The sequence below is a fragment of the Tigriopus californicus genome, chromosome 2, assembly GCF_007210705.1.
Source record: "Tigriopus californicus strain San Diego chromosome 2, Tcal_SD_v2.1, whole genome shotgun sequence".
Taxonomy (NCBI): domain Eukaryota; kingdom Metazoa; phylum Arthropoda; class Copepoda; order Harpacticoida; family Harpacticidae; genus Tigriopus; species Tigriopus californicus.
Genome location: NC_081441.1, coordinates 4,950,731 through 4,968,571, shown reverse-complemented (window position 1 = coordinate 4,968,571; position 17,841 = coordinate 4,950,731). Strand labels below are relative to the sequence as shown.

General features: G+C 43.3%; 4 protein-coding genes across 5 annotated transcripts in view; 2 read left to right on the top strand and 2 right to left on the bottom strand.

Moving 5' to 3' along the window:
* The first annotated feature begins 470 nt into the window (after window positions 1–470).
* Window positions 471–4,290, top strand: LOC131877162 (phosphoglucomutase-1-like). The gene is made up of 2 exons (XM_059222764.1): window positions 471–1,116; window positions 2,107–4,290. The coding sequence occupies exons 1-2, from the start codon at window positions 862–864 to the stop codon at window positions 3,541–3,543; spliced, it is 1,692 nt and encodes a 563-aa protein (XP_059078747.1). The 5' UTR covers window positions 471–861; the 3' UTR covers window positions 3,544–4,290.
* On the bottom strand, window positions 3,597–8,035 carry LOC131877161 (glycine dehydrogenase (decarboxylating), mitochondrial-like). The gene is made up of 15 exons (XM_059222763.1): window positions 7,738–8,035; window positions 7,597–7,675; window positions 7,386–7,521; window positions 7,143–7,307; window positions 6,848–7,073; window positions 6,566–6,762; window positions 6,149–6,491; window positions 5,991–6,077; window positions 5,733–5,918; window positions 5,479–5,663; window positions 5,198–5,399; window positions 4,638–5,054; window positions 4,361–4,568; window positions 4,036–4,289; window positions 3,597–3,952 (listed from the first exon to the last, which is right to left on the bottom strand). Exons 1-15 carry the CDS (start codon window positions 7,948–7,950, stop codon window positions 3,797–3,799), a joined length of 3,054 nt encoding a protein of 1,017 aa, XP_059078746.1. The 5' UTR covers window positions 7,951–8,035; the 3' UTR covers window positions 3,597–3,796.
* A 176-nt stretch (window positions 8,036–8,211) lies between these two features.
* On the bottom strand, window positions 8,212–13,249 carry LOC131877164 (mitogen-activated protein kinase 14-like). Of its 2 annotated transcripts, none has more exons than XM_059222766.1 (9): window positions 12,410–13,249; window positions 11,331–11,483; window positions 11,050–11,250; window positions 10,665–10,827; window positions 9,963–10,034; window positions 9,781–9,860; window positions 9,326–9,404; window positions 9,078–9,251; window positions 8,212–8,793 (listed from the first exon to the last, which is right to left on the bottom strand). In XM_059222766.1, exons 1-9 carry the CDS (start codon window positions 12,512–12,514, stop codon window positions 8,735–8,737), a joined length of 1,086 nt encoding a protein of 361 aa, XP_059078749.1. In that variant the 5' UTR covers window positions 12,515–13,249; the 3' UTR covers window positions 8,212–8,734. The 2 variants fall into 2 exon arrangements, with proteins under 2 accessions (XP_059078749.1, XP_059078748.1); XM_059222765.1 differs by lacking the exon at window positions 9,781–9,860 and adding an exon at window positions 9,492–9,571 and having other exon boundaries at window positions 12,410–13,246.
* Window positions 13,250–16,911: 3,662 nt separating this feature from the next.
* Window positions 16,912–17,841, top strand: part of LOC131893532 (splicing factor 45-like) — a 2,964-nt gene continuing 2,034 nt past the window's right edge. The window contains exons 1-2 of the mRNA XM_059243588.1: window positions 16,912–17,405; window positions 17,535–17,670. Coding sequence (XP_059099571.1) covers window positions 17,115–17,405; window positions 17,535–17,670 — 427 coding nt within the window. The 5' untranslated portion in view covers window positions 16,912–17,114. The remainder of the gene's footprint in view (window positions 17,406–17,534; window positions 17,671–17,841) is intronic.

The following is a 17,841-nucleotide window of genomic DNA, read 5'->3' as shown; positions in this document are numbered from 1 at the left end:
TTTTAGTCATATTTACTAACCGTTAAAAAAAATCACGCAAAGCGCTTTTTTTTTGCAGGTTTAAGCAATATTTTTTCAACAAAGGTAACGTAGCGGTAACGGTAACGCTTTACTTTTTTCAGTAATAGTTCAAGCCCTGGTTCTACCCGAAAAAACGGTTTTGATTATGAGCTTATTGGCTGTGATGACGAAGGAGGGACACTAAGACACCCATCATTAAAGAGAGCTGCTATCTGACTTCGTAAGAAACAAACACAACACAACGAAACGAGCTTAATGCCAAGGTCTCATACTACAATTGCAGTACAGGTCCTTACACAGGCTCTTTAAAGGGACCCCGATGCATCATAGGTCTCGGAGAATACCCCCAACAGATCTCAGCTAAGCCCTTTGGCCCTCTGTCGGTGACAAGAGAACATGAACAACTCGCGGCCTCCCTCAGCCTTCAATTTCAGCTGCATGGAACGACGAGCTTTCTCTTGTCCGTTGTGTTCTTCTCCGGTCACCTTGAGGGTAACCTTCAATGACTGCAAAGCATTCAAAGCCCGCTCCCACTGACCACCTATGTCCATGTGAACATTAAATACACTCGTCAGTCAGAGCCCTCGAGCACACACACTGCATACACGCTCACACTCGCACTCACACGGATTTCACAGACAGACAGACATTGTTCCTCTCTTCAGTTGTGTGCCTCTATCATAGCAGTCAAGTTCAAGTTTGGTCATCGTCGGTTAGATCTTGAACTCTCGGTGGACATATTCCTGTTTGCTCGATCATCTTTCCTTAATCGAGATTGGCTCCGGATTCGATCGGTTCCATCACCGTCAACCCCAATAATCAAGAGAAGTAGCGCTGACTATGTCGTCCTCGTTGAAGGTTACGCCCACCCCGGTCTCAACCCGGGTGTTTGATGGGCAGAAGCCCGGAACCTCGGGGCTGAGGAAAAAAGTGACAGAGTTCATGAGTCCTCAGTACATGGAGAACTTCATTCAATGCACTTTGGAGGCCATCGGACCCAGTTTGGTGGGATGTACCTTGGTCGTGGGCGGGGATGGGCGGCACGGCATGAAAGAGGCGGTCAATAACATTATTCAATTGGCGGCGGCTAATGGCGTAAGTATCTCTGCGAGGCATAAATAATTGAGGGGCCACTCCTTTTTTGAAGAATGACACACAAGGCATGAAAAGGTTTGAGTTGGGTTAAAAAACAGAGTAACGTTTTATATCCTCTCGGGGAAATGACTCGCAGGGGCCAAGCGACATTGGCTTGAACCGGTTTGGGTATACCCCTGGACTTGGTGTTTGTACCCTGACGACGTGTTACAGAAGAGCTCAGAGGTTTAGTTGTGTCATCATCACTTAGATTGAATGGAATGGAATTGAGTTATAGGTCCAGGGTTTGTGCTTACATTTCAGCCATATTTCATTGTTGAATTAGCCAATGAAATATATGATTTTGGTGTAATACTGCACAAACTTCGTAATTATGTCAAACAGTCTGGGGATTTGTTCCTTTCCAGGAAATACATCAATGCCTTGCCTTAGGTTATAGTTTCATGTTAGGATCATAGTTTCATCACGAAGGAACGAATTCTCACAAAACTCGGTCAGGATGTCTCCCAAGCATCTATCATCCAACATTATTAGCAACAAAAACAAACGAACCTGCTATGACCCCCGACCATATAATGACCATTATCTGGTCTGTTCCCATCTCTCTAGGAACAATAAAAAAAGGCTGAAAAGTTGTTTTACAAAANTACAGAAGAGCTCAGAGGTTTAGTTGTGTCATCATCACTTAGATTGAATGGAATGGAATTGAGTTATAGGTCCAGGGTTTGTGCTTACATTTCAGTCATATCTTACCTGCTATGACCCCCGACCATATAATGACCATTATCTGGTCTGTTCCCATCTCTCTAGGAACAATAAAAAAAGGCTGAAAAGTTGTTTTACAAAAGATAAAAATCCTTGTCCGAACATTTCTAACATCTTATTCTAGTACAAAAATGTACTTTCAGGGGAGATAATTTGCTAGCTCGAAGCAAGTAAGATATGACTAGATTTATTTTGCTACAATTAGACTTATTGCTTAAATTACAGGTGGGTAAATTGATTGTCGCTCAAAATGGCTTGATGTCCACGCCTGCCGTGTCTTGCGTGATTCGGAAGCGGAAAACTCATGGCGGGATCATTTTGACTGCATCGCACAATCCGGGCGGACCTGATGGCGATTTCGGTATCAAATACAACATGGATAATGGGGGTCCGGCTCCCACGGAATTCACCAATCGAATCCACGACCTTAGCCAAAAGATTCACACCTATCACATCTGTTCGGATTTGCAATGCGATTTTAGCCAGACCGGAACATACAACTATCAAGTCGAGGACAGAGAGTTTGTCGTCGAGGTGATCGATAGTTTCGAGGATTACAATCTAATGATGAAGGAGATCTTTGATTTTGAGTCCATCAAGAACTACCTGAAAGGCACCAAAGTCTTATTCAATGCTTTGCACGGAGTGACTGGTCCATACGTGGAGAAGATCTTTGGCGAAGAATTGGGGACCGGAACCGACTCGTTCATGAAAACTAACGTCTTGACCGACTTTGGTCAAGGCCATCCTGATCCAAATTTGACCTATGCTGCCGATTTGGTGGAAGCCATGGCTAAGGGAGACTTTGGGTTTGGCGCCGCCTTCGATGGGGATGGTGATCGGAACATGATTTTAGGTGCCAAAGCCTTTTTTGTCACGCCCTGCGACTCTTTGGCCGTGATTGCCAACAACTTGGATTGCATCCCATACTTTCAAAAGAGCCCCGTGACCGGCTATGCTCGGAGTATGCCCACATCTGGCGCTTTGGATCGGGTAGCCGAGAAGAAAGGTCATGATTGCTATGAGACACCCACAGGATGGAAGTTCTTTGGCAACCTCTTAGATGCGGGAAAAATCCAGCTTTGTGGAGAAGAAAGCTTTGGAACGGGCTCCAGCCACATCCGCGAGAAAGACGGCATCTGGGCTGCTCTGGCCTGGCTTCAGATTTTGGCTGCCCGGAACTTGTCCGTAGAGGAGCTTTTGAAGGAGCACTGGAAGCAATATGGGCGAAACTTTTTCACTCGCTACGATTATGAGAACTGTCAAGCCGAGCCTTGCAACAAGATGATGGCTGAGCTGCAGGCCTTTGTGGATGATCAGAGCAATATTGGAAAGAAATTCATCGGCCACGGAGCCACTGACAAGGAGTACACCGTGTCCAAGATAGACAACTTCTCATATACCGATCCGGTGGATGGCTCGGTGACGACCAAACAGGGAATCCGGATCTTCTTCTCGGATGGGTCGAGAATTGTGTTCCGTCTGAGTGGCACCGGAAGTTCGGGTGCCACTGTGAGGTTGTACGTGGATTCCTATGAATCCGAACCGGACAACTTCTTGAAAAGCGCTTCCGAAATGCTCTCTGCTTGTGTGGATGTGGCCTTGCAAATCTCCAAGTTGAAGGAATACACTGGTCGAGACAAACCCACTGTCGTTACATAAAATTTGCATCCATCTACTTCATCCATTGACAAAATATCTATCGTAGCTATGAATGCTGTTTGATAAATTTTATGCAAGTTGAACCAACATAGAGCTTATTACACTAGAATAAGAGTACATGCAAAAATATAAGAAGCTTTCAAAAAAGTGTTTTTTTTCTGTCACTCATCATCCGTTAATCCTGGAATCTGCTGGGTAGCAAAACCTTAAAAGCTCTTCTAGTTCATCTTTACATCTTTTAAATCTTGACCCATTAGGAAAGAATATCCTCGATCCGTCGATTGCTGATCTTGTTGGGAGAGACGTAGTTTTCCATGGGAGGGCAGGAACAAACCAAGTTCTTGTCACCGTGAACGTCATCAATTCGTCCCACGCTGGGCCACAACTTCGTGTCCGCCAAAACAAACGGCTGAAATATGGATCAAAGAAGCGTAACGATTACTCTAGTCCAACAGTTTCTTAAACATATAGATATGTAGTCAATGTGCTTACAGCCGGGAAAGCAGCCCGTTCTCTGGAATAAGGCCGATCCCAAGTGGAAGCGAAAATCTGGTTGAGCGTGTGTGGGGCTCTCTTTAACGGATTGTTCTCTCGGTCAAACTTGCCCTCCTCGATCTCTCGGATCTCTTGGCGGATGCAAATCATGGCATCGCAGAAACGGTCCAGTTCGGATTTGGTCTCTGACTCCGTGGGCTCTATCATCAAAGAACCACTCACTGGCCAAGACATGGTTGGGGCATGAAACCCTGGAGGAATGGGAAAATAGCAATCCATCAAGAGATGAAGAAAGTAAAAGAAATAGGAATCGAATACCCACCAAAATCCATGAGACGTTTAGCCACATCCACGGGCTCAATGCCCGAGGTCTTCTTTAAGGGTCTTAGGTCGACAATGAACTCGTGAGCAACCACACCCTTGTCGCCCCGATGTAAAATTGGATAATGGGATTGAAGGCGGTGAGCCATATAATTGGCATTCAAGATGGCAATCTGCGTTGCCCTCAAAAGCCCCCGGGCTCCCATCATCTAAATTTGCATGAGATGAAATACAAGTTCTACCTTCGGCTCTTAAAGTATCTCTTTCCTCAATACAACCTTAATGTATGCCCAAGAAATGGGTAGGATGGCAGCCGATCCGAATGGCGCCGCACTGACCACACCAAAAGGCCTGGCACTCTTGCCCATGCGGGAATGAGACCCAGTTCGAACCACAGGATGGGAGGGCAAGAATGGTGCCAAATGCGATTTTACCGCCACTGGACCCACACCGGGACCTCCACCACCATGGGGGATGCAAAACGTCTTGTGCAGATTCAAATGGGACACGTCCGAGCCATAATCACCGGGACGACAGAGGCCGACTTGTGCGTTCATGTTGGCACCATCCAAGTAGACCTGACCACCGTGATCATGGACCAAGTCACAGATTTCGGCAATGGTAGATTCGAACACGCCGTTGGTCGATGGATAAGTGATCATGATGCACGCCAAAGTAGACGAGTATTGTTCGATCTAAAGGGCAAAGATGGCAAAATCAAACATACTCATTGCCTGACCAAATATTCTATCAACTCTGCTAGGACCTCATCGTTTCTAAACTCTAAATAATGTAAATGTAAAAAGATGTACACGTAAATTTAAGAGTGAATAACCACCTTGGCCTTGAGGTCATCCATGTCAATTCCGCCATTGGTCGAAGTGTCAATGGGAACCACTCGCATCCCAGCCATTTGCGCGGAAGCTGGATTGGTTCCATGGGCAGAAAGAGGGATCAGGCACACATTCCGCTCTACCTCTCCCTTGGAGGCCAGGTAAGACATGATGGCTCTTAACCCAGCATATTCCCCTTGAGCACCACTGCAATTTTGTACAATTTGGAGCATAACATTTTCTGAATGCACGCTCCGACTTGGTTAAGAATAAATGAAAAGCTCACCTGTTGGGCTGGAAAGAAACGTGATCGTAACCGGTGATTTCGCACAAATCTCGTTCAAGTTCTTCGAAAAGAGTTCGATAGCCGAAGGCTTGCTCGGTTGGGGCGAAGGGATGCATATTGGCAAATCCGGGCATGCTACAAGGCATCATCTCAGTCGTGCTGTTCAATTTCATCGTGCAAGACCCCTATTAAATGAAGTTCGAGAAGGACTCTAAAAAGATCCAACGAGGATTTAAAAGCTTCTCTAAACTCACCAGGGGAATCATGGAGTGCACCAACGAGACATCTTTGTTCTCCAGCTTCTTCATGTATCTCACAATTTCTGTTTCCGAATGGTGCGTATTGAAGATGGGATGGGTCATGAACTCTGAGGTTCGTTGAAAGGGAGAATCATTGATGCTACCTTCCAAATAAGCGGGGGAAGTGAACGATTCGGCAATCTGTAACGAAAACCAACCAATTAAAGGGTCAGTGTTCGTTTGCACCAATATCATCATTAGTGTTGATCGTACTTGATTTAATGTCTTGGGACAAGCAAACACCCATAATAAATCCTCGACATCTCGTCGAGTCGTGGTTTCATCCAAAGAGATTCCCACCTAAAAAAAAGTGAAACAATTTTGTAAAACCTTTCGAGGAAATTCAAACAATCGAATTTCAAAGAGCTCACGGATCCATCTTCAAAATAACGGAGATTAATTAAGGTTTCCATGGCCCTGTGTTTAATCTCGGCCTGGTCCAATCTCGGCTGAACCTTGATGGTGTCAAAGAAAAGGCCGTTTTCAACTTCATTCCCAGATTCGGAGAGTCCCTTGGCCAAAAGCAAAGTGGCGTGGTGGATCCTCTTGGCGATACTTTCAATGCCTTGAGGTCCGTGGTACACGCCATACATGGCCGAGATGTTCGCCAAAAGAGCTTGAGCCGTGCAAATATTACTAGTGGCCTTGTCTCTTCGAATATGTTGCTCTCGAGTTTGGAGGGCCAACCTCAAACAATCCTTGTTATTCACATCCCTATCGTATATCGTCAAAAGAGGGATCAATAAGATTACTACTCTAATTTTGAAAGTTTAACGACATTCAAATACCTCGTCACGCCCACCATCCTTCCGGGGATGTGTCGCGTGTACTTTTCTTTCGTGGCAAAGAATCCGGCGTGAGGACCTCCATAGAACAGAGGGACACCAAATCTTTGACTGGTTCCGACAGCCACATCCACACCAAACTCACCCGGGGGTTTCATGATGCTCAAGGCCATGAGGTCGGTGGCACATACAGTCAAAGTCTAAGGATGATTGAATTGGAAGAGTCGTACAACTCTGGATGAAGATTTTTTTTATTTTTATTTTCTTTATTTGAATTGTTCTTACCCCATTAGCTTGGGCTTGTTCCACAACCTTGGTGAAGTCCATGATGCTCCCCTCGGTGTCAGGATATTGGAACAATACCCCCGAGATGTCTTTGCCCGAGAAGTCAACCTCGAACACATTTCCGATCTCAATCTTGATTCCGAAGGGCAAAGCTCGGGTCTCGACACAACTGATGGTCTGGGGATGCAACTTATGCGACAAAATGAAACGTTTCCTCTTGTTCTGCCTGTTGGTGGAATAAGAAATCAAAACCCCGCAAAATCAAGGGGAAAACACGCACGCCAAACATATTTACCTGAAGCACAAACCCAGGGCTTCAGCCGCAGCCGTGCCTTCATCCAAGAGGGATGCATTGGCAATGTGCATCCCTGTGAGATCACTCACCATGGTCTGATAGTTCAACAAGCTCTCCAATCGCCCTTGCGCAATCTCGGGTTGATAGGGTGTGTATTGGGTGGTCCTGTTTCCAAAAATATCGAAATGAACCATACCATACCATACATGCATGCAATTGCCCCATAAAGGGTGTCAAGTTTACCATCCAGGATTTTCGAGCATATTACGGAGGATAGTGTGGGGAATGCAGGTGTTGTAATATCCCATTCCAATGTAGGATCGCCAGATCTTGTTCTTCCCCGCTATGTCTTGAATTCTTTTCAGAACAGCCACTTCACCTGTTCCATTTCGAAAGGAGCTCGATTTAGCATTGGAGAGGTACAGAAACCTTGGCTTTGTCTTGAGCTACTTACTGTAAGGCTCTTCTAGGTCCATATCTCGTCCCAATTTAATCTCGTCTGGCACCGCAGTATCCGTGAGTTCGTCCAAGCTCTACGTGAAAATGTATTTTTCCTCGCATCCAGAAGATCAATCCTAATATCCGGGTCGCTTACCGCAAATCCAATCTCTTTGAGCATTTGCCTTGCTTCATACTTTCTCGGTCCAATATGTCTAGCCGGGAAATCAACCACTTTCGGAAACAGCTCGTCCAACTTCTGTGTGGCCTTGAAAGCCGTGGCGTGAATGAAAGCGGTCGGAGTTCGCTGGATCTTGCCCGTGAAAAGGGTCCGAACCGGAAGTCGGCCAACACGCTGCAAACTTATCATCCTGATTCTCTTGCCCTTCTCAAGTTCGGATCCAAGATGGATGAAGACACAAATAAAGAGCGCATCAACCGATGGTCGGAGGTGCCTTCTTAAATTTCTGGTTTTGCCCAATTCAGGTTCTACAGACGGTGGATCGACAACCACCGCGATTTAGTAACGAGAACCAGTTTGACCATCGCGGATGAGTCGGGCAAGCACCTCCCTTCTCCTATCTATCAAACGTAATGAAGAAATCCCTAGCTTTCATAAGCTCGCAACATATGCAGTTAAATATATGTGTTTATTTATTATTAACACTTTGTTTTGGTTATCATTGGTACATTGGTGATAGAATAATTATTTGTATGAATCAATCAATGTGACGTTCGTTAGGGTTCTTTAAACGGTAATAGAGGGGGGGAGGGGGAGGGGGTGTCTTGTGAGGTCTTGAAGCTCATTATGAAGACAATCCGAGTGTCTACTGAACACAATTGAATCATATCAGTTTTGATTGCAGTTGATCGAAGAAACACACTTAACGAGGTGCCAGTAAAAAATCATGGGGATCTAGTTGTTTTTTGTTAATCAGATGTGCTTTAGGTGTGACGGCGTTGGCTTTGATAAAATTTGGGTCAATAAAACAAGGTAACATATTTGGGGGCTGGCAAGGCCATAAAAGATGTTAAATGAGTTCATCATAAGACGCTAACTTAATTGGTTGTCGAGTGGTGTCGATGGCTTCATCATTTGTTGTTGTTAATGAGTTCATAAGGCAAAAGAGGTCGCTTACACAAGTTTTAAAAGTCTAAGAGGCCGCACAATAGGGTGGTGGCCGGAAGTTTTGCACCTCATTCCAAACGTATTCTGTAATAAAAAAATATATCTTAGTCCCGCAATCACATTATATTTGACGAAAACAAAAATATGAACATGTGTCTAAAACAAAAACTACAAAGGAACTTGTCTTTTTCTTTCTTTAGGCGTAATATTAGGCAGAAACCGAACAAACAGTTCCGACGATGAACTGATACATTCCCAGCCTTTGAACAACCAATCCAGCTTTTCATCGTCGCTGTATGATTGCATTTTAGTCAAAAAGCCCAAGACCAAAGTATCACTTTCTAAGGTCACAAATGATGGGAGCTCACCTTTCCATTGCTCCACGGAGATATCAAAGTCTTCAAACGTCTGATCGTAGGGCAAGGACGAAGGTTCATCGGATGGATCTGCGTATTGCGCCAAGTACGGATGGGCCAAGGCATGCTCAGCTGAAATCCGTTTATCCGCATCCAGCTCAAGCATCTTCTCTAACAAGTCAATGGCTGCAAAGACCCAACAATAAATGAGCATCATGAGTGACAGAGAGAACAAAACATTTTGATTTGCTTATGATTACCTAATGGATTTGCTCCTCGAAAATAATCATGGAAGTTCTTCTTTTCCATCTTATGTAGCGACGTGATGTAGTTCCGGGCCTAAAATTGTTTCAAGATGAATTATCGTAGCCAGAGTAAGGAAAACATGTGTTTCAAAAGGACATAAAGTAAGATCGTCTTTCTTACCTCGTCACTGGTGATTTTGCCTAGGGTCTCTTCGTTGGGTGTGCCACAAAGCATCAGAATGCGTGTTAGTTGATCAATGTCTTCACAATTAGGAGGGATAAGAAGGGAAAATGTGAGCACTTTTGAGTGTTTTTTGTCGGCATGTGAGTTAGTAAATGTCTTTTTATTTTTGTCCCCTCAAAAATAAAACAATTGATGGAGTCTATGGTGGGTTAATTGTACTAAATCCCAATCACAAAAAAACACTCGCAGGTTTGAGTTTGGGTTGTCTCGCTTTTCTCACTCTAACCTCTTCAGAAAGAAGTTTGGCCAGCAATTTCTCGTCTGGAGTACCAACCACCATCATGATGCGAGTCAATTGATCAATATCTTCAAGAAAACCAAGTAAATCATATTTTGCATTTATTTTGCAAGCCCCCTTTTCTCTCTTCGGATGATAAACAAATTGAATGATTGGATCCAAATACTTACGGTCAGTTCCTGGGAAAAGCGTTTTTCCTGTGAGCATTTCTGCCATTATGCATCCAACAGACCACATATCCACTGGAAATTAAATTAATCAAGGAAATTATGATTTGGACTTCCTTCGAAGTGCGAGATACATCTTCCTCGCGAAAATATTATTGCTTACATCTTATGACATCTTGTTACGTTATTGCTAATGGACTCGAGTTTTGATATGAATTGAAAGGATTATTTTTCGATTTAGCTTCAATAAAGACAACATAGTACTAACAGGTTCATAAGAAATCCAATGTCATCTCAATTCCACGCAAGTTAGCAAGTCAGTGTGAGTGTGATAACAATTTGCAAAATTCAAATTTTCGGCATTCACATTCACTCCGTGATCCTCAGAATCCTCAAGTCGGGCGGATTCTTCAATAAACAACCAATGAATTACTCCCAACAGAGCAGGTATTGTTGAAAAAGTGCATATCGAGCTCGAAATGTAAGTAGTGAGAGTCGTCATGTAGCATTTAAGCTCCAAACGACGAGATGCCGTTTTCGAGGATGATCAGTGCGTTTGACAGATGGCGAGTGACAGCTTGAAATAATCAATGGAACATTTTTTCCTTTCTCCCTTTCTTCTTTCCTCGCTTCCAATAGTACCTAACTTCCGTGGAAGAAAATACAAATCGTTTCTCGTTTCTCGGAAGTGAGAGCCTCACTCACCCGTTTGGTGGTAGTGCATCCAATTGAGCATGATTTCGGGCGCTCGGTACCATCTGGTGGCCACATAACCGGTCATCTCATTCTCCGTGGGTCGAGCTAGACCAAAGTCCAGGATTTTAAGCTCGCAATCCTCGTTCACGGCGATATTGGAGGGCTTCAAGTCCTAGAAGGCCACCATGGGTAGATGTTAATGGAGTGCAAAAGCATTCGGAGGGTCATCCACCGAAATGGTCAATTAAACCCCCAGAGTCTTAATCAAGTCAAGTGGAATTGAGATGGACTTTTGATCTCGGGGGAAATCTGGATTTGTAACCCCTTTCTTTCTCGCCATACAAAAGAACAAGAGTGCATTTCAGAACGAGAAACCCCCAAACCTCTGTCTTACTCTGTGAATAATGCCGGCTGAATGAACGTATTTCATGCCACGAAGAATTTGATACACCAAGAACTGAACGTGATCATCCGAGAGTTTCTGCGTTTTCACGATGTTGTTTAGATCGGCACCCATCAGATGAGTGACCAGATAGACATCCGAGAATTCGGAGAGAGTCCGTGAGGGCGTGAACACATCAAGCAACCCGATGATCTACGATAAAGAATGGGGATTTATAGTAAAGTCGACCACTGTCATTCTTTCCACAGCACTTTGCTAGGTATAGAGCTTACATTCTCATGGTTCATATGCTTTAGCATCCGAAGCTCGCGATAGGTTCGTTTGGCGTGAATCGCAGATTGAAAAGGCCTGGCCAGCTTCTTAATGGCCACCTTCGTCAAAGTTCCGTCTTTTAATCGTCTCTGGGAATCGGAGGCAGAGCAAACCTGGAAAAAAACGGGCGTCACGTTCAGATTCGGCTTCGACCATTGAAATCTACTTGTGTATTTTCTCGACTTAACACACGATCGCTTAAGAATAACGCCAGCCCAAAAAGTTGAACCTTGTCGGACAGAAACGTGAGATAGAGCTAAACTGGTCGTAGGTAGTACAAATCCCCGGGCTCATTCAGCATGGGAAATATTTCTCACTCAGACTTTCCTCGACAATGCCAACAAAAAAGGCCAAAATTGAAATTCAGTGGCCTTCATTTGGTCAAGTAGTCCCTAGCATTCTAGTTGGTTTATGGTCCAGAAATTTAGTGTAAGAGTTAGGGCGAATTCAGATGCCAAACTAAGCAGGATCATTGGTATTGATTCTAATCTTTTTACAGTGCCTGTGTTCATTGCCATCTCGCGCAAGGGTTGAGCAAACTCCGTCGGTGTAACGGAAATTTCCTCCCGTGGGATTTCCAGGCTGGTTTTCCGTGTTGACTTATTTCTTTATGGCTTTCCAGGCCGCCTAAACTCATTAAGCAATGGACAGAAATTTTGAAAAAAAAAATTCGCGATTGTTTGGGTCCAAGAAGACCTAGGAAACCTCGCGAGCGTCTTGAACTCTTGGTCAGAGCATTTTCATACCCTCTTATAAGTAGACGGATAGGTGTCCAGGGGGTGCTTACTTTCTGCATCTGGTGTGTCATGCCCTCCAAGTTAATCTCAGAAGACCAAGATAAGATGGCTTAATCAACGTCCTTGGGCATGCCATATACGTAAAAAGTGATTAGCCTTTTGTCTTTGTGAAAATGGACCTTCAGAATCTTGTCCTGAGATTTCCGCGTGGGAACGACTTCCAGGATTATCCCGCGACCAAGCTTGTCTCATATCTGATATGGAAGCCCGTGTGATTTGACGGCTGTCATGGATCAACTCACCTGTCCATAAGCACCAGATCCCACGGGCGATAGACTTTGGTATCGCTCCGGCACCTCCCAAGCCGTCTTATTTAGCTCTATACGGTGATAGCCGTCCTTCATCATGGGATCAATTTCGAGGTTATATCTGGAGACCAAGAAATGAATCCCAAGAATCCCAAGTCAATGGACTCGAAGGCGATGGTAGTGAGCGTGAGCAGCCCGCCCACGGTCGATCAGGTATGGGCGGATGAATGGATGGGTGTGTTGGGCTGCCACTCGATCTTGGGAGGAAATAGAATGGTTAGGAACTAGAACCGGGATGACGGACCATGGATGGGGAAGATGGAGGAATGGAGGAATATAGTAAAGGACGGATGACAGACAGGTAATAATGGCCCCACACACAGGGCAGGCAGGCACCCAGTCACAGCCGACAGAACAACCACGCGACACACCACATCCACAGGAGCCTTGAAGGGCACTCTGGAACTCGAGAACTTTGGAACCCGACCAAGGAGCGCGCGCTAAACACAACCCACTTAAGCAATCAACACAATCAATCTTGATCTGGCCCGATCTCTTGGTCCCACGAATGGCACCACACTAAAACCGCACCAACCGCGCACATATACACACACACACCAATCCAATGGACGACCCAAGGAACCAAGGAACGCAGGAACGAAGGAACGATCAAACGAGCGAACAACGACCTTCGAAGGCGAGAGGTTCAAAGGATGCCAGATACAGAAGGAGGGAGAAGAAACGAAAGCGCAAAGACAGAAAGCTACAGTCTCTTAAGCTGGCTGGCAGGCCTCTTAGTGCCCCCAATCCACTGGCTTGGATGCATGCATACACGCAAGCACGCACAGTTGTACTGAAACCATTGAAAAGAGAGAAAAGAAGAGAGACAACGTATGGGTGGCTTTGATTTTTCCGCTGCATGCACCTTAATCGGTCACCACTGACCGATGCAACTCAAATCAATTGCAGGGAGCGCCCCTACCATGAGGAATCACACTCTTTCACCTATCAGTCATCCAATCTAGAGGGCTAATCCAATCTAAAAGCAATAAAAATCTGCCAGTCTGTCTGGTTATGTATATTCTTAACTGATGCTTTGTGCTTAAACGAAGGCAGTAGGACTGAAACGCATGGCCAGTGCGAACATCACTTACAGACAAACGCGTTGAGCGATACGGGGAGAGCTTTGCCGTCCTGAGGTGCCTAGGTGCTCTCCATAGGTAGACCGACCGGTACCAGAATAGTTTGGCAGGATTTGGAGGGGCCGAGGACCTCCAGATCTGACTTGCCAAGAAAATTGAATATGTGGGCATCATTTATGATCAACTCGCAAGTTAAAAGAGAAAGATTGATAGCCCGCTCTTTTAGGTTGTGGCTTATGTTTTGGCCACCTTGTTAGCTAATGATGGAAATCTTGGACCGTTAAAAGTCGCAGAATATTGACAGAAATCGCAAAATGGCCACAGTTTAAAGTCCCAACGACTTCATGTCTAAGGCTAAATAAAGTCTAGACATTTTTATGCCTCAGCTTTGAAAATAGCCTTGGGTGAAATATTGAAAGAAAAGAAATTCGAGCCGGATGATTTGGGGTTAAGTTGGATGTTTTGATAACGCTGTCCAGCTGAATTTGATGCATTTGGGGCGATGAGGACCCCTAATAATTTGAAAATGTTTTTTATAAACTTAGGGACCAGAGGTCATTTTAGGTAAAATGAATAGTGATGTTCTTTAGAGCATACACATTGGTGCGTTTAGAGGGCTTAAAACGCGGTTGCAGGGACACAAGTTAAGGAACAGTTCCATGCTGGTTCATTATAAATGCAGGCTCATATTATGATGATTCGAAAATTCCAAGTACTCTATAAATTCTTTAGTTTTGCTTTGATTGTTTCCTATTGCAAGTTACAACATTTGTAGTTTTGGTGGATGTGATCGAATGACAAGTATGCTTGTTGCATTGAGATATACAAAATATACAAAAAAAGTGGTCCTCAAAGGTTGAAATGATTTGCATATTGTGGCTATGTTTTGCAAGTACTCTGCACAAAAACTTTGCTTCAATGCAAGTTGTGGAATGAAAATACTTCAAGTCTTTTGAATTTTTGTAAGATATATTAGTGATTAGTAAAGACTCCGAAAGTATTGAATCAAATTGTATAACGTTTATTTCAAATATTTTGTGCTTTTGGAGCATTTTTCAATATTCAGGTGTAATTTCCAACTCGTCTTAATATTAGCAATTCTAGTTTCAAATAATCGTAAAATTTGACATATTTCTGTCCAAGTCTTTCACCAAAGTTCATCAATATTACATCTTGGCGTAATTGTTGCAATTTCATAATATACTCAGAGGAGTAAACTATTTTTTTACATCTTTTGTCCAGGGAAATTCAGCCCTGCCTACATACAATGTTCTTATCTTTGTTGTAATCTTAATTTCAACTTTGTTAGTTAGTGCACCAACTATGTCTTTGGGTTAGCACTGCATTTATCTCCACTTTTAGAACTATATAATTCAGAGTAAATGGTCAAGTGATAAACTTAACAAATCCTTTACAATGTAATTTGCGCTTTTATTTCAGGAATGTGTCGTTCCAAAAATGTATAGGATTACTTATTCTAAACAATTTGAACAGCATAAAACTCTTTTGGTTCAATTGTAAAATTAATCATGAAACACTTTTTGTTTGATAAAGACTTAATTTTCATGCCAGTTATTTCAAATCTCCTGGAAAGTATCTCAAGATCATATTTTTTTAAATATTACATGAACTTTTCGAAGGGAATACGTAGGCCTTGTTGATCCGGTTGCATCTTTCAAGTCAGACAAATTTTTAGATAGCATTCCCGATCAACCCCACATTCAAGGAATAGCTCGGTCTGCCAACTCAAATTCGTTGGTGGACCAAATATCATATAAAGACTGATAGGTAATAAATAAACGAATCATAACCTTTCATTTTAATAGTACTGGGGATTACATTCCCTGTAGCCATTAGAAAAGCCCGTGAAAAAACCAAACCAAAAATATTTGGTCTATTTCTAATTACTTTTAAAAACCTTTTTGCCTCTTTGGGAGCAAATATTATTGAAATATTTCACCTTCAAAACTTAAATATTTTCGGAGTTTCTAGTTATGACATAAGCTGTGAGGCACTAATCAAAGAGAATATTCAAGTTTCATCCAATTGTTGGACTCTATGCAAATTCATGGGAAGTTTAGAAAATGTGATAGAAGTAAACTTAAATTTTGTGACAGAACATAGTTCCTAATTGAGCAAGAAAAAGATGTAGAATTCAGTTTAGAAACTAGACCGACAAAATTGGAAAAAAATAACCTTACTTCTATCTAAAAGGAGATTTTGGGACACGAGACGAACATTGTACCAGGCAACCTCAAAATAATTGTGATGCAAAAACCAGGTAGTAGATGCTTCTATCAGCGGATTCAGTGTCTTCATTGGACTTATCGTAAATTTTGTGCCTTTCTGCCAATGCTTTTGGCGGAAAAATTGTGTCTGACCCTTTGCACTTTTCTTGAAAATATTGGCGTCTTTAATAACCTTGCTAGAAATATGCAAGTTGCTCTATTAGTCCATTCGAAAGTTACCAAATAAAATTTCTTTTGTTCAAAGCACTACAAAACTTCAAAACATTTTTCTGGGCTCCAGGACAACTCAACCCAAGACAGCTTGACCCAGCGGACAACTCGACCAAGTGGACAACTCGACCCAGGGCAACTCGACCCAGCACATGATTCGACCCAGCGGACAACTCAACCCAGCAGACAACTTGACCCGGCGGACAACTCAACCCAGTACAGAAATTAAGCCCAATATGTTGGCTTACATATAGTTCACATGTGCAGCAAAATTGAAACTATGAGCAAAACATGTCAAAATTTGAATGGTTTTACTCAAACCATCACTTGAATCTTTACACGCAAGTTATGTCAACATCAATCAAAGTGTGAAAATCAAGTTTGATAATGTTTTAATCAAACTTGATTTTCTATTCAATGCCATACTGATGCTAACATATTTGCAAGCAAATTGAATGTTAACTTGTCAAACATTAGTTTTGTTCTCTAATCAAGATTTTTCAAGCAATACGTTGTGTTTAGTTATTGTACTGGATTGAGTCGTCAGCTGGGTCAATTTATCCACTGGGTCGAGTTGTCCGTTGGGTGAGTTGGCCGACAGGTCGAGTCGTTCGGTCACCATTTTTCTGATGGATGGGAAAATAGAGTTGAGGTGCCTAAATTTGAGCATTTGGCATCCGAAAAATATCAAAACTGGTTCAAAGCTACACTCAAAAATCCAGAGCAGGCTTCCTCCTTACTCGTTATAATGTGAAATTGAGCTACAAATGGGGTGATTTTAACTTCAATGGCCATGTTTGAAATTCTCGCGCTTTTGGGCAAATACTTGGCACTCTTTTCCGGCAGCTATGTGGAAACACTGAAAGCAGCCGACTTAAGCAATGCTCTACAATGCATAACAAATCAGGCAAATCAGGTGCTACATAGAGGACTGGGAAGGACTAGGTAGGAAAGACCGACTTCTGTGAAATCGATTTAAAAGTGATTATTAGTGCGATATTCATGAACGCCAAATTCAATGTCTCATGGTCCTGAAGTCCAAGTATCCGGATAGCCACGTGAGACTTCAAACTAAGGCTCTCGAAAGCAGCCTGGAGCATGTCGTCGTTATACGATGATGAAGAGGATGTTCTGTCCACTCAGAACCAATCCTCGTTGGGGGATTGGTCCAAGGGCGTGTCTAATCTCCGGCCCAGCTCTGGATTACTGGGACTTAAGCCACCCAAACCCCAGGCCTCACCTTTGATGGGTCTGCATCATCACCATCATCCCACGAGGAAGCTCAGCTCAGCCTCGCCCGGGGGCGTGACGTTGCCGCCCGTGATCAATCTGCATAAAGGGGGAGTGGGTTTGAGTGGTATTCGTCAAGGAATGTCCAAAGAGAATAAGGTGAGCACGACATCCATCCATCCATCCTCCATCCCCGCCAATCCAAGTAAAGGATGAACGAATGGAAAGCGATTCTAGCAGAATTCGCAAGTAGATCACATGGTTGATGGTCTCTCGATTTTCTTTCAGTTTCGTGGTTCCTTAAATAGTTCACTTAGTGGCAGTGGGTCTAAAGGTGGTCTTTTACCTTTAAAAGATCCCACTTGGGCGGTGGTCAATGAGTACGACCCACTATGGCCCAACGACTACTTGAAAGTCAAGCAAGGTACTTGAACTACTTTTTTACTCTTTTTGTATTGCCGGGAGTTCCGTTGTGTTCATATTTTCTTGGTGTGTCTNAATCATGATTTATTGCGCTTAACATTCAAAGATATGACCCTGACAGTAAATAGCGATTTAGTTGTTATTAAAGTCAAAAAGACATTTTTTTTTTTTT